The 15,311-nt window shown below is 36.1% G+C and overlaps 1 protein-coding gene across 1 annotated transcript; it reads right to left on the reverse strand.

Annotated features, from left to right (window-relative positions):
• Positions 1–8,692: 8,692 nt before the first annotated feature.
• LOC110650447 (putative UDP-rhamnose:rhamnosyltransferase 1) lies at positions 8,693–10,311 on the reverse strand. Its single transcript, XM_021805408.2, is given in 2 exon segments — positions 8,693–10,245; positions 10,248–10,311. Coding segments are annotated over 2 exon segments (1,389 nt in total). The 5' UTR covers positions 10,297–10,311; the 3' UTR covers positions 8,693–8,905.
• Positions 10,312–15,311: the final 5,000 nt, after the last annotated feature.

Genomic DNA, 15,311 nt, shown 5'->3' on the forward strand with positions numbered 1-15,311 from the left:
CCACCAATCTCACATTTTCTTTGTTACAGGTCTACATGGCAATAAAACAAGCCTCTCACAGCAGCATCACTTACATTAGCACATGCATCAAAAAAATCCCTGATAAAGCCTATAATCAATTAGATCAGTTTTCAAAATTTTCTTATCTTCTAGAAACAAAATACAATAAAGAATGTAACACCCCTGATTTTTTATATATTATTATTGGGCTTCGTGTAGGTATCCTCAATTCGCGGAAATTCGACAGTTGTCCGGATCTGTGAATTTCCGGCCAGACAGACCAGCTACCGGAAAAGTTTCCGAATTGGATCGAGGTTTTGGCTACCCCACCATTGTCAGGCATCCCGAGCGCGTTCCCGAAGTCGGAATCGGCAAAGGTAAACCCGAACCTTGCTTTTTCGTAATTTTTTTAGTGCTTAAATAGGATTAAAAATCCATAAAATATTCGTAGTAGCTTAGAAAATTACGATTCTTTTTGCAATAGCTTAGTAATATTTCTAAGGACCGCGGGGCAGATTTTTATAATTTTTAGAGCTTATTTGAGCAGTTTTTGCAAAAATGATCAATTATAAGGACTAAATTGAAATTTTACATATTGTGATGAATGATTGATTTGATGGGCCCAGGAGGGGCTGTGTGATGTGATTGAGTTGTGGATATATGGATTGTGGATATAGAAGTGTGTTTTGAGCCCTTTTGCAGGTTGGGTAGGTCCTAGGTATAAGGGAGACTCCGCCGGATTTTCGGCACGACTTAGGACGTATTGAGTCTTTTCTTGATTTGTATTGAGTCATTTGTATTAAATAATTGTAATATAATTGTCAGGTGAGCCGGGACAGCCTTCTTCCTCCGCCCAGCCGCCACAGTGATTGCCGTCAAGTTTGTGAGTAAAATATTAATTTTAATTGTAATTTCGATATTATTATATGTTCAGCATGCCCATGCATCACTTATATGCATATATTTATGTAGTTAAACTCTAGGCACGATTTATGATGCATTGATAACTGTTAAAGTGCCATGATGTTGTTGTGGTAATTTGGAGCAGTGTGCGTGCGTTGGCGTGCGTGTGATGTGGTGTGGACTATGGATAGGACGGGTAGTCACGGCTTGAGTTCTTCGCTGGGACCCGATCCTTCGAGGGGTAGTCACGGCTTGAGTTCTTATTGGGACCCTCAATTTGGTTATTAAGTGGAAGTCCGAAATGAGTTCTTGGCACTGAGTTGGATTTAAGAGAGCTGTATAGGGGATCAGCTCCCATATGTTATGATTGATGCTACAGGGTGCGTGAGTGCTCCAAATTACCTTTTTGATGTTATGATGTGAAAATGATGTTGATGTTGCATTTCACTCTACAGGGTGCATTAGTTCTAGATAGTTATAGAGATTATGGTTAAAATTGATATTTTACTCTCTGAGTCGAACGCTCACTCCTGTTCAAAAATTTTTACAGGCCACAGGAGGATATTTTATCTTTGGGTTAACTCGCTTTTCTACTTCGCAGTTGTTTATCAATATTTGTGTAATTTTATTTACTCCTAGAATTTCCGCATGTGTTAGAAGTATTTATTGATTATGGTGCGTAATATTATTATCATGTTGGACTGTAAGCGTATAATGATATGCATGTTTGATGGATTGGATGAGGAGCCGAGCTCCCATTTATTATTATGAGGATATGAGTATGTGGAGGGTGAGCTGAGCTCCCCAATTGAGTATTTATTGTGTTTACAGGTCGGGTGAGTCGAAAACTCCCCGTTGGAAAGTCCATTTTATGGCCGGACTCTGTCCGTTTGTTTTCTTGATACTGGGCCCAAATGGGCCTTAGAGTTGGGTTAATGAACAGTTAGGCTTACTACGGGCCTCGGGGCTTTAGGTGGCCTGTGTCCTAGTGCCGGGTCCGGCCCATAGGTTGGGTCGTGACAAATGTGGTATCGAGCTTAGGCTCCATTCATAGGGAAAAATTATCTAAGTGTTGGGAAGAGTCTACTAGAGTCACATGCAGAGTATAGGATTACATTTCGTCTTTTCTGTAATTCTTTGTTTCTAGATTCTACGTTATACCTCGGAAATATAAGATTACCTCGGTTAGTGTCTTGATTTTCGTGGAGTACGAGAAATGTGAAATAGAGTTAGTAGACATGTGAGATCTATCATGAGGATACGTACTCCAAGAAATGTTATATTTTTGTCAAGTATGGGTTTAAATGGTGTGCCCATTTCGTAAGACACGAGTACATAAAAGTGAGTCTTAAAAGTACAGTTGCCTAGATAAGGATGAGGATACCACTCTGGCGGTCATCGGTAGATGACCGGTCGAGAATAAGTTTGTGATAATAGAAGATTCGGAGAGATAAGAAATTAGGAGACCTAGTGCGTCAGACGTATCGTAGTAACTATACAATGTTCTCGATGTCCGCTCTGTAAGTCGCAGATTCTGATCGACATGAGATTATTGTGTATAGCTGTGTGCATCCCCGTGGTGATCCATAATTAGGGTGTTTGAGATGTCTTATGTTTTGGTGCAGTTATGACAGAGCATAGTTCTATATTTGCAGAGGAGTTGGGAACTCCTAGTTAAGAGTCTAGAGTTAGAATATTGAAAGGTCACAGTTGGGTGATAACTAGAGTCAGTGACTCAGTTACTGACATGAGCTAGAGTTACATCAAGAGTTGCCATCGGACTGGAGGTTTTGGACTAGTTGCAAAGTAAAGGTGACACTTATAGAGTGAGAATAGTATACCTTGTGTGTATCAGTATGTAATAAAGTAAAACTCTAATACATAGAGAAGGTCGAAACTATGAATTGATGATTTATAGAGCTATGATATGATAAAAGAGTCATTAACTTGACATGGTTACGCAAGGTGGTAGATGTAGTACCTTTGTTGCGACAAGTTAGGATATAGTCCTATCTTTTGAGAATGGATCGAAGGTTATTCGCGATAATGATGACTTATGGAATAGTGTCCCGGATGGGATTGTAGAGTGTGGTAGAGAGTAGTTGGCTCGGGTATCTGCAGAGGATACAAGTTCCATTATAGGAATCATATGTAATCGATCACGATGGATGTAAATCCTTTGAATTTGATGACGGTTTGGATGCCCAAATCTTAAGTTTTGGAATTGAGTAAACATGGAAAATAATAATAATAATAATAGTGTTAAGAGTAATAAATTAGCGAAGATAAATCACAGAAGGCCAATGGATAAAGAAAGTGCAGAATGAAAGTTTGGGCAATTGATTGCAGATGCAATATAATCTAAATGCTAGTGGAAGTACTAGCTAGAGTGGTCAAAGGACCAAATCTGAGTAGCAGGACATGATAACGCGATAGAGACTACGAAAGATATAGTTAGCAAGTACGGCTATTATGTTAGGAAGAAGAATGGAACCGGGATAGAATAGTCAAGTTCTATTTTGGGTAAGACAAAGGAAATAAATGAAAGGACAACCTAAAGAGCGCATAATAAAAGGAACAAAGTTAAGATATAGGATAGGCTAAGTGTTATTCTTGGCAAGGAGAATGACAAGGATGGAAAACCCAAAATGGGACCACATTAGTGAGAAAAGTGATGGAGGTATGGAATACAATAATAATGAGTAAATGTTAGAAGGTGTGCGATGGTATTGCGGACTACCTAAATAGGTAGAGAAAGAGAAGTTAGTAAGCAGTAAGTTGAATAAAAGTCAGTCTAAGGGATCAAATAGGTATGATGAGAGGAAAAGAATGATAGATAATGACACATAGGTTTTAGGTTAGACTTTTGAGATAGTGAGAAGGTAGTTAGAGGTTCGTTATGAATGTCAGGCAAACATTTTTAGTGTGATCAACAGAATCACTTTGTAGTGAAGCAATAACGACAGGAGTTAAATTGAGTTAGCTACTAAGGCTTGCATTGTTTTTAAACTATGAGCTGGAGGAAGTACTATTTATGGTTGAGATTCAATAGATGAAATTGTTGCTGATGGGTAATTTGAGGTTGAAGTTTAGAAAGCTATGGGCAGTATATATGATTATATTAAGGAGAATGAACACGTGAAGTATCTTGTTTGGAATTAAGGCATGACACATATTTCCTACAGCCGTGTTAGTTCAGATGGAACTTATAGTTTATGGGGCTCATATTCATCCAGGATAAGCAATTTCCTACTAAGGCTGATAGGGAATGATAATGTTCTGATAGTTAAGTTGGAAAAAAGGGGATACAAGAAAAAAAAAAAAAATTTTCTATGGGTAACATAAGGTGAAGAATGTGCTGGTAGGAGTAAATCATAGGGTTAGAATTCTTGAAGTAATGAAACTAGTATTCAAGATAAGACTAAGAAATAAAAAGAAAGTTAAAGTTGATGATGGGATAGACATCTTTGAAGGAAAAGGTGTAAGGATGAGATAGGACTAAAATTAAGGAATAAGTACAGCAGGTTGAAATGATACCAACAATACCAAAAATAGGAAAATGGAAGTGGATAAGATGCAAAGGACAGGAAGAGAGCTCGATAGAGTCAGTTATAATGATGAGGATAAGGAGTGTCTAACCACTGCCCCTGTGTTAACACTACATATGAGCTGTGAAGGATACACTGCAGGTGTCTTGTGGCGCCTCGAGTTGGCCTAGGGTGTGTTTTGATGCGGAATGGAAAAGTAGTGGCTTATGCTTCAAGCGGTGAAGAGGCATGAGCAGATCTATCCCACCCATGATTTGGAAATGGCGGCTGTAGTCTTTGCACTAAAAATCTGGAGACACTACCTGTATGGTGAAGTGTGCGAGATATACACCGACCATAAGAGTTTGAAGTACATCTTCCAACAGATGGGATTTAAACTTGAGACAGAGGAGATTGATGGAGCTTCTGTAATACTATTTTTGCACCATCAAGTACAACCCTTGTAAGGCCAATTTATTAGCAGATGCTTTGAGTAGAAAATCTTCTATCAGTTTGGCGCACATTTCAGCAGAGAAGAGACCGTTGATTCAGGAAATACATGAGTTGATGGATCAAGGTTTAATCCTAGATCTTTCAGATGAGGGGGTATTGTTGGCTCATTTTAAGGTGGTAGGACTTGCGAGATAGAGTTAGAGTTTCCCAACGCAGAGACCAACAATTAATGAAGATCATAGAAAGAGTACAAGGTGAAGGTAGTGAGTTTGGATTTGCCAATGATGGTACCTAGTGCAAGGTTCTAGGATATGTGTGCGGATGTAGACAATCTCGAGAGAGATGAAATCATGCGAGAGGCACACTATACACTGCATAATGTCCACCCAGGTTCCACCAAGATGTACCATGATGTGAAAGATAGCTATTGGTGGAATGGCATGAAGAGAGACATAGCAAACTTTGTGTCCAAGTGCTTGACTTGTCAGAAGGTGAAGTTTGAACACCAGAGACCGTCAGGAAAGTTGCAAGAGCTCCCTATCCCAGAATGGAAGTGGGAAATGATTTCTATGGATTTTGTGGTCTGTTTGCCTCGTACCACGCGAGGATATGATTCGATATGGGTAATTGTAGACCGCCTAACCAATCAGCTCACTTCTTGCTGTGAAGACTACATATTACGTAGCGCAGTATGCGGCTCTACATTCGAGAAATAGTCGGATTGCATGGAGTTAAACTTCCATAATATCGGCAGAGGGCTGATTCACATCTCGGTTTTTGAGAAAGTTTCACTAGGCACTTGGCATACAGTTGAACTTCAGTACTGCTTTCCACCCTCAGACAGACGGACAGTCCGAAGGACAATCCAAACACTGGAAGACATGCTTCGCATGAGTGTTTTGGATTTTGGAGGTCAATGGAATGATCAGCTAGCTTTGGTAGAGTTTGCCTACAACAGTTATCACTCCAGCATAGGGATGCCACCCTATGAGGCACTATATGGAAGAAAGTGTAGGTCTCCTCTGTGTTGGACGGAAATGGGGGAAGCGAAGGTGCATGATGTAGACCTAGTGCAGTACACTTCAGAGGTATTTCCTTTAATCGAGCAGCAGCTTGACTTTAAGATGGCGAGAAGAGTTATCACGGACCCAGACGGAGGGATGTGGAGTTTGCGATGGCGACTATGTATTCTGAAGGTTTCTCCAATGAAGAGTCATGAGATTTGGAAAAAGGGCAAGTTGGCACCTCAGTATATTGGACCTTTTGAGGTTACGGATAGAGTTGGAGCAGTTGCCTACCGGTTGGAGCTACCACCCAACCTTTCTCACGTTCATCCCGTGTTTCACATCTCCATGCTAAGAAAATACATTCCAGATCCTTCTCATGTACTATAACCAGATGTAATAGAGCTAAAAGAGAACTTGACATTTGAGGAGCAACCTGTAGCCATAGTGGACTACCAAGTGAGACAACTAAGATCAAAACAGATCCCTATGGTGAAGGTTTTGTGGAGGAGTCAGTCAGTGGAAGAGTGCACCTGGGAGTTAGAACGGGACATGCGTAGCAAGTACTCTTATCTGTTCAATGTATAATCATGTGATTTATTACGCCTTGTGTAAAATTCGAGGACGAATTTTTACGTAAGGGGAAGAATGTAACACCCACGATTTTTATATATTATTATTGGGCTTCGTGTAGGTATCCTCAATTCGCGGAAATTCGACAATTGTCGGATGCGTGAATTCCGGCGAACAGACCCGACTCTGGAAAAGTTTCCGAATTGGATCGAGGTTTTGGCTACCCCACCATTGTCGGGCATCGGCGCGTTCCCTAAGTCGGAATCGGCATAGTTAAACCCGAACCTTGCTTTTTCGTAATTTTTTTAGTGCTTTAATAGGATTATAAATCCATAAAATATTCGTGGTAGCTTAGAAAATTACGATTCTTTTTGCAATAGCTTAGTAATATTTCTAAGGAATGAGGCGATTTTTATAATTTTTAGAGCTTATTTGAGCGATTTTGCAAAAATGATCAATTATAAGGACTAAATTGAAATTTTACATATTGTGATGAATGATTGATTTGATGGGCGGGAGGGGCTGTGTGATGTGATTGAGTTGTGGATATATGGATTGTGGATATAGAAGTGTGTTTTGAGCCCTTTGCAGTTGGGTAGGTCCTAGGTATAAGGGAGACTCATGGATTTTCGGCACGACTTAGGGCGTATTGAGTCTTTTCTTGATTTGTATTGAGTCATTTGTATTAAATAATTGTAATATAATTGTCGTGAGCGGACGACCTTCTTCCTCCGCCCACCATACGGTGATTGCCAGTCAAGTTTGTGAGTAAAATATTAATTTTAATTGTAATTTCGATATTATTATATGTTCAACATGCCCATGCATCACTTATATGCATATATTTATGTAGTTAAACTCTAGGCACGATTTATGATGCATTGATAAGCTGTTAAAGTGCCATGATGTTGTTGTGGTAATTTGGAAGCGGTGTGCGTGCGTTGGCGTGCGTGTGATGTGGTGTGGACTATGGATAGGGCGGGTAGTCACGGCTTGAGTTCTTCACGGGACCCGATCCTTGAGGGGTAGTCACGGCTTGAGTTCTTATTTGGGACCCTCAATTTGGTTATTAAGTGGAAGTCCGAGTGAGTTCTTGGCACGGGTTGGATTTAAGAGAGTCAGTATAGGGATCGGCTCCCATATGTTATGATTGATGCTACGAGTGCGTGAGTGCTCCAAATTACCTTTTGATGTTATGATGTGAAAATGATGTTGATGTTGCATTTCACTCTACAGGTGCATTAGTTCTAGATAGTTATAGAGATTATGGTTAAAATTGATATTTTACTCTACAGTCGAACGCTCACTCCTGTTCAAAAATTTTCTGAGCCACAGGAGGATATTTTATCTTTGGGTTAACTCGCTTTTCTACTTATGAGTTGTTTATCAATATTTGTGTAATTTTATTTACTCCTAGAATTTCCGCATGTGTTAGAAGTATTTATTGATTATGGTCTGTAATATTATTATCATGTTGGACCTGTAAACGTATAATGATATGCATGTTTGATGGATTGGATGAGGGAGCTGAGCTCCCATTTATTATTATGAGGATATGAGTATGTGGAGGGTGAGCTGAGCTCCCCAATTGAGTATTTATTGTGTTTACAGGTCGGGTGAGTCGAAAACTCCCCGTTGGAAAGTCCATTTTATGGCCGGACTCTGTCCGTTTGTTTTCTTGATACTGGGCCCAAATGGGCCTTAGAGTTGGGTTAATGAACAGTTAGGCTTACTACGGGCCTCGGGGGCTTTAGGCTGGCCCAGGTCCTAGTGCCGGTCCGGCCCATAGGTTGGGTCGTGACAAAGAAGACAAGATCTAACTTTGTCATTCGGTAAACAGTCATATCTGAACTTCAATGTGTGTAAGATATCTTCAATACTAGAAAATTTGGTGGCTGAATTCTTCCGGTACTATAAAGGCATGATCCCATTGTTGGAGTACCACTTTGCATGCCATGGCTCGATTAACTGTGATGAGCAAAAGTGGCAAACTTTCTTTGCCATTACTTTGGCCAACTCTGGAATACCCTATTAAAACAAATCCCAAGCCTTTTCCATGGTAAACGACCAAGTTCGATATTCTTTTTAGCACCCATGTGGTTGCATACCTCCTTAGAACGAGTTGCAAGTACCAACCATTTACTGTGATTGGAAGGGAAACCCCATTTTATTTTATTCTTTTTCAAAAAAAAAAAAAATCTAAAATCGACTTAGTTTAGTATAAACTGTAAATTATACCAATAAATCTTTGTCATTCTTATTTTCATGAATCATAGTCTAGCAGAGGACAATTAGCGAGGGACAACATTTCAGAAAATACAAGATCAGCAGAAACAACAGTAGCAACAGTACTAGGAACATTAAGTAACCAGAAATCTGCCCGCCCTACCAACAATCTAATGGTGCATACGCTTGTAAATAATATATATGGTTGAGTTGACGCCTTCAAGCAACTCGGTAATTTTGCATAAACTCAACAAAATGGTCTATGTATCTTTCGTGAACATCTTTATCTGCAATTAATTTCTTCATCTCCTTTGCACTGTCTCTATAGACTTTTCCTTCCTTTCCAACCATAACCAACCTCAGCGATTCAGCCACCCATTCCCTCCTAAAAGACCCATCTTCCTCATCTTTTGTTATCTCTATACCCACCATCTTCTCTCCAAAAAATCTTGCAGTTAACCCTTGGTCTATAGAGATTGGCAACATAATCAAAGGAAGTTCAAAGTAAAGGGCCTCTATAATTGAAGCATAACCACAGTGAGTCAAAAAGCCTCCCACCGATTCATGACCCATAATTTTGAGTTGAGGTACCCAACTCGTCCACACCATTCCACGTCCCTTGACTTGCTCCTCAAACTCATCTGGTAACTTGACCGAGTTATCTCTCTTCCTTAGAGCCCAAAAGAATGGCAACCCTGATAACTCCAACCCAAGTGCCAATTCGTGTAATTCGGGTTGACTCAGTTCCGACTCGCTTCCAAACGCAATATAAACCACGGAACCTTTGTTTTGCTTGTCTAGCCACTCTTTGATTGTAAGCCACATATCACCTTGGTCACTGCTGCCATCAAAATCTGCAGGTGGCAGTAAACCTATTGGAAGCACAGGCCTGCAGTGAAGCTCCCCAACAAGCCTCGTAAAGTTACTTTCTAGCTCATTGCAGTTCCGTATAGCTATAATATCACAGCCTTCCATTACTGAACCTGCGCGAAACAAATCGGAGAAACCCGAATCATTTAACGCAATGTGATCACCGATAGCTCGCTTTGCCTCATGGAGCCGAAATGCGACCTTGGAAGGAAAAGGGATCCACTCAGGAGGCACAGTGAAATCTTCTGGTCGAGTCCGTGAATCCTCACCGTTAATCATGGCTGACGATGATGATCCAAAGAAAGATATAGTCCATGCACCGAAAATACTGAAGTAGGCACCGGAGATCCCAAGATTGGCCAAAATGGGAGGTAACCAGTACGGAGCAAAGTCGTAGATGATCCAATCTGGAGTAGAAGTTTGTAAAAACTGAAGCAGAGGGCCTTGGAAGCCGTCAAAGGCAATCTTGAGGTATGGAGTTTTCTGGAAAGGTATATCAATGGTAGCCTCTGCATTCTTTGGGAGATGTTCAACTGTGGGTAAAGGGAGGCTCACTAAATTGATAAGCGGTGCTAAATTTGGAGGAATTTTTGGTAAACGCTGGATGTTTCTAGGTGTGGAGATAAAGAAGATTTTATGACCCCTTTGGGCTATGCGCTTGGCGAGCTCAAAAAATGGGATTATATGACAAACGCTAGCCATGGAAACAGAGCGACATGCAGCTTTGTAGCCTCACTCATGATAGAACTATTGCTGCTCCAGTAAATTCTGGCATGGATGTGATAAAGTAGATTTCTCAAATTAAATTTATAAATAAATTTCATATAAATATGTGGTCTCCAATCTCATTGCGTCTTTGGAAAAAAAAAATCGATTGCATTATTATAAAAATATCTGTTTTCTTTCATATAAATATGTGGTCTCCAATCTCATTGCGTCTTTGGAAAAAAAAAATCGATTGCATTATTATAAAAATATCTGTTTTCTTTCATATAAATATGTGGTCTCCAATCTCATTGCGTCTTTGGAAAAAAAAAATCGATTGCATTATTATAAAAATATCTGTTTCTTTTAAATTTTCGCGTTTGACTATCAAGCGGCTCATAATTGAAGGAGAAATTATATGACATGAAATGATGATCTAACTGTGAATACATATATGAATGAGTCTCAAAAATTTATAAATGTAAGGCTTCTTTACAGTCACTGAGCAGAACAACACTTTTTTACTTTGCTGTTGTGATTTTTTTTGGTAATGAAAATGTATTTTATGACTGTTAGTAAAAATAAGATTTTTGAGCTGATATCATTCATTTATATTGATGTGATAATTTTTTAATATTAAAAAACATTGTACTGTAAGATTGTGAGATCAACTAAAATAAAAATAATTTAACCAAAAAGATTTTTATTGTAAACATGAGTCCCATACGTAACAAGCTTCTATGTTGTTCTTTCTTGCTCTCTCTATTGTTCCTTGCAAGCTTCTCTGCCACCTTTTTTTTTGTCCTCTATTGGGTCGTCGTAAAATAGAGTCATCCGATCCAATGTCCTGCACAAGCCACCATCGTACGGTCACCGGACAATTTCAACTCCACTGCCAAAATGATAGATGATCATCAAGAAGGCTGTTGCCATTAGGAAGCATGCATGGAGAAGGATAAGGGTTCACACTTTGTCTACCTATTTAATGTGGGGATTTTATTTTAGTAGGAAATTTAGAGGACGAAAACTCGAATTTAGATCTATTAAATGAGTTATATATTTCCAGTTATTGGTTTAAGCCAGAAAGAAAGAAATAAAAATTAACAGAAGCGAAAGCAAAGAAAATTGGATTTATACTAGTGCGCTTTCACCTGACGAATTGGAGATATGTGGGCTTAGACATTTAGTTTCTTTTCATCTAGATGGGCCTTAGTTTTAACTCAATTTCGGCCTTTGTCTTTGGTCCATTAACATTTCCATTTTGTAGTTGATTTTTTATGTTAATTATCAATTTTAATTAAAATTTTTAATTTTATTAATTTATTTATAACTCAATTTTAAAAATAAATTTAATTAAAAAAATTAAGCTAACAAATTATTCAAATAATTAGATGATTTACTAAAATTGGAAAAACTTATAAAAGTTTTACTTTTTTAACAATTTAGCCATAATTTTTTTTTAAAAAAAAATATATGTTTATCGTTTATCCAATTATGATATAATTATAGTGAGTAGAACAAAAAAAAAATAAAATTATATATGCTTGCATAAAAATGGCTTCTATTTCCACTGTGACTTAGAAATTGTAGTATTATAGTTAATATTAGTTATTATTTATATCCATTAATTTAATTTTTAATAAATTTAAAAATTTTTAATAGAATGAATTTGAATTTAAATAGGAAATCAATTTTAAATAGTAAATTAATTTAATCAATTAAATTAAAATTTTTTAATAATACTTATAGGATTAAGATTATAGAATCACAAAATTAAAAATTATAATAAATTTTTTTTATAAGTAGATTTTAATTTGTATTAATTATAATACCGTTCAAAAATTAAAATTCTTCACAGATTTAATGATGAATAAAATGTCACTAAACATATAATGATGAATCCGAATGATAAACTACCCGGTGTTAAAAGTATTAGCAATGAATTTATTATCGTTAAAAGATATTAATGACGGATTTATATGAATTAGCAATAAATACATTATCACAAAATTATATTAATAGTAATAAATTCATGTATTTATCGATATAAATATATTTTCACTAATATTTTTATAAATAATATAAATCATAAAGGGTATTTTTATATTCTAATCATTCTATTCTCTTCTTGTGTGTATCTATATTTCATAAAATTTCTCATTTAAAAAAAAATGATATCTTTAGTTTATCAATTATTAGGAAAGAAATAATATAATTATTTTTTGAAAGAAAAAATATTTTGCATTACTAGCACTACAAATAAAAAAATATTATTTATTTTTTTATTGATATAATTGAAAAGCGTTTATATGTTTTTTTTTTTAAATTAAATGATAATAGTAAACTATTATTTTTAGGTGCAATAGTAATTCATTTTATTGTCTAATATGGCACCAATAAAACAAACAATCGAATTAAGCAAGCATATAATAATAAGCATTAGAAAAAAAAAATATTTATTTATTTTAAATGGCCATTCAAACATATTTGTTGATATCTCATTTTAAAGTATTGAGCCACTTAATTGCATATATAAGATAGCAATCCAAATTAAAGGTATTAAAGAAATTCTGTTTTTCCTTTGTAATATTTTAACTAACAATAATGATTTATTTTTAAATAAACAAAAAATTAAATTTAATATAGCATATGATGTTTGGGTAAATTTCACTAATAGTACATGACTTTTAGGGTTGGTAACATCATAGTACATGAATTTTAAAATTTTGTTTAAAACCTCATAAATTACAATAAATGTCATTTTAGACCTCATAAAACCTACAACAACCAATTTGAAGATAAAAATATGATGTGGCATGTTTAATTAAGATTAAAAATCATTTTTTTCCTTTTTTTCTCTCCTCCAACTTATATTACTCAACTCTCTCATCTCACATTTTCTCCCTCTTTGATGCAACAGGTTTTGTCCTTTCAATTTCTTCATCATCATCCTCATTCTTCATTGTAAATTATCACTTGAGATCTCTCGATTATTTATTTCCATGTCCATTTTTCATCGCCGACCAAGGATTTCACCTAAAACCTAGAACGCACCTTCTTTCATCATTGTTTGCTTGAATGCTATTTTTCTTATCTTTATTTTCTCTTTCTCTCTTTGTCTCTCACTTGTTGTTCCCTCGATTCGTTAGTTTGCTCATTGGTTCGTTGATTTGTTAGTTCACTTGTTGTTCCCTCGAAAGATTGTGAGTTTGGTCGCTGTTTTCCTCACAAATCTGTTGTTACCTCACAAATCGCTATCAAATTCCTTAAAACCCACATTAAAAAAATGGACTAAAATCATGATTATCTATACCATGTAGCCATAGAAAAAATTTACCCAAATCAAGATTCAGATGAAAATTTCATTTCCACTTACTCATAGTTCATGCAACTATAGAACCTCCTTCCAGGGTATGCATTGGTCCATGATATTATTAATTTCGCCTCTTCTTCACATTGGCAGAGAAGAATGCCATTGAGTAATACCCTTCTCCCATTAAATTGAGACATCAATATGGGAAGAATAAAGAAATAAAAAAGGAAAGCATAAGAATATTCTTCACCAACAAATCTGAAGAAAAGAGGAAGAAAAAAAAAAAAAACGATTTCACCTTCTAATACGAAGAAAGAGAAATAAGAGGGGCAAAGCATTCAAGATAAATAAAGATAAGAAAATGAGACACATTAAAGGAGAGAGAAAAGAGAAAGAGATAATTTTTAATCTTATCTTGACATGTCATAACATCTTTTAAACCTTAAATCGGTTGTTGAAGGCTATTTAAGATTTAAAGTGACATTTATGATAGTTTATACGATTTTCAGTAAAATTTTAAAATTCATGTATCATAGTGTTACTAATCCTAGAGCTCATATATCATGAGTAAAATTTACCCTAAAATGTTTCATAAAACCTAACTGCAATATAAAAATGAAAAATCCACCTAATTGCACGTTCCATTTAAGAAGTAATAATAAAATTCATTTAATACAACATCGGTACACGTTGAGGTAAAAATTCTTTTTTTTTTTTTTTCTTCCTCATCGCAAATTATAAAATGCGATAATTTTACGTAGATAATTTTACGTAGATAATTCTATATAAAATGACAATTTAATAAAAGTTCACACACATAGATAAAAAGTGGGCACTATAAATATGAAAGTGTAATCCAAAATAAAAACACTACTAGACAGTTTTTTTTTTTTGTAACTGTATTTATCTATATGTTTAATTTCTAATGAATTGCTATTCCACATATTCTGCCAACGTGGAATCACCGATGTGCTGTAAAATTACTCCTCAGTGTCACTTTAGAGACGAAGAGAACATCCTCCAACTCCTAAGTCCCGCCCCTAAACAACTCACCAGGCCTTTTCCTTTCCTTTTCTTTGTCTCTCCCTCATTCAAGACGACATTTCTCTTCGAGTACTTTCGACCTCATTTGCATGTTTCGACTTCAGATCCGAGTCTAGTTGATAGTCACACTCGCACATTAAACATCGCCTCGCTTACCTCGATGACAATGAATGCCATGCATGCGTTTCCGCCACTCACCTTAGTTCCTAATGGACTGTCATGGCCCATGGGTTTTCTCTCCGACCCCATTATGATTTTGGTGAATACTTTTTTTTTTTTTTTTTTTTAGTTCAATTTGAAACCAAATAGATTGATTGCTTATAAGTATATCTTTTATTAATAATTCTCAAATAGATACAAGTGAAAGTGTATTATGTATAATAACTAATAAATCATGGTAAAATAAATAGCTAAACCACTAATGAATGGTGAGGGTGATCATTCCAACCAAATCTAAATACTAGCCAAAATGGTAGAGGCCAAGATGGGGATGTAATAAGATACATAAAATTGACCTATTGTGCAATTATTGTGGGCCTATTATATGAAATGCAAATGCAATTATTTTGCAATTGGATCCATTTATTTATACATTACCAGCCATCCAGTTTTCAATGATTGTCACCTAATTTTTTTAGAAAATAAAAAAAATTATTAAATAAAAACAGAATATAAATTTGAAGTACAAAATTT

Source organism: Hevea brasiliensis, chromosome 1 (genome assembly GCF_030052815.1).
Source record: "Hevea brasiliensis isolate MT/VB/25A 57/8 chromosome 1, ASM3005281v1, whole genome shotgun sequence".
NCBI lineage: Eukaryota > Viridiplantae > Streptophyta > Magnoliopsida > Malpighiales > Euphorbiaceae > Hevea > Hevea brasiliensis.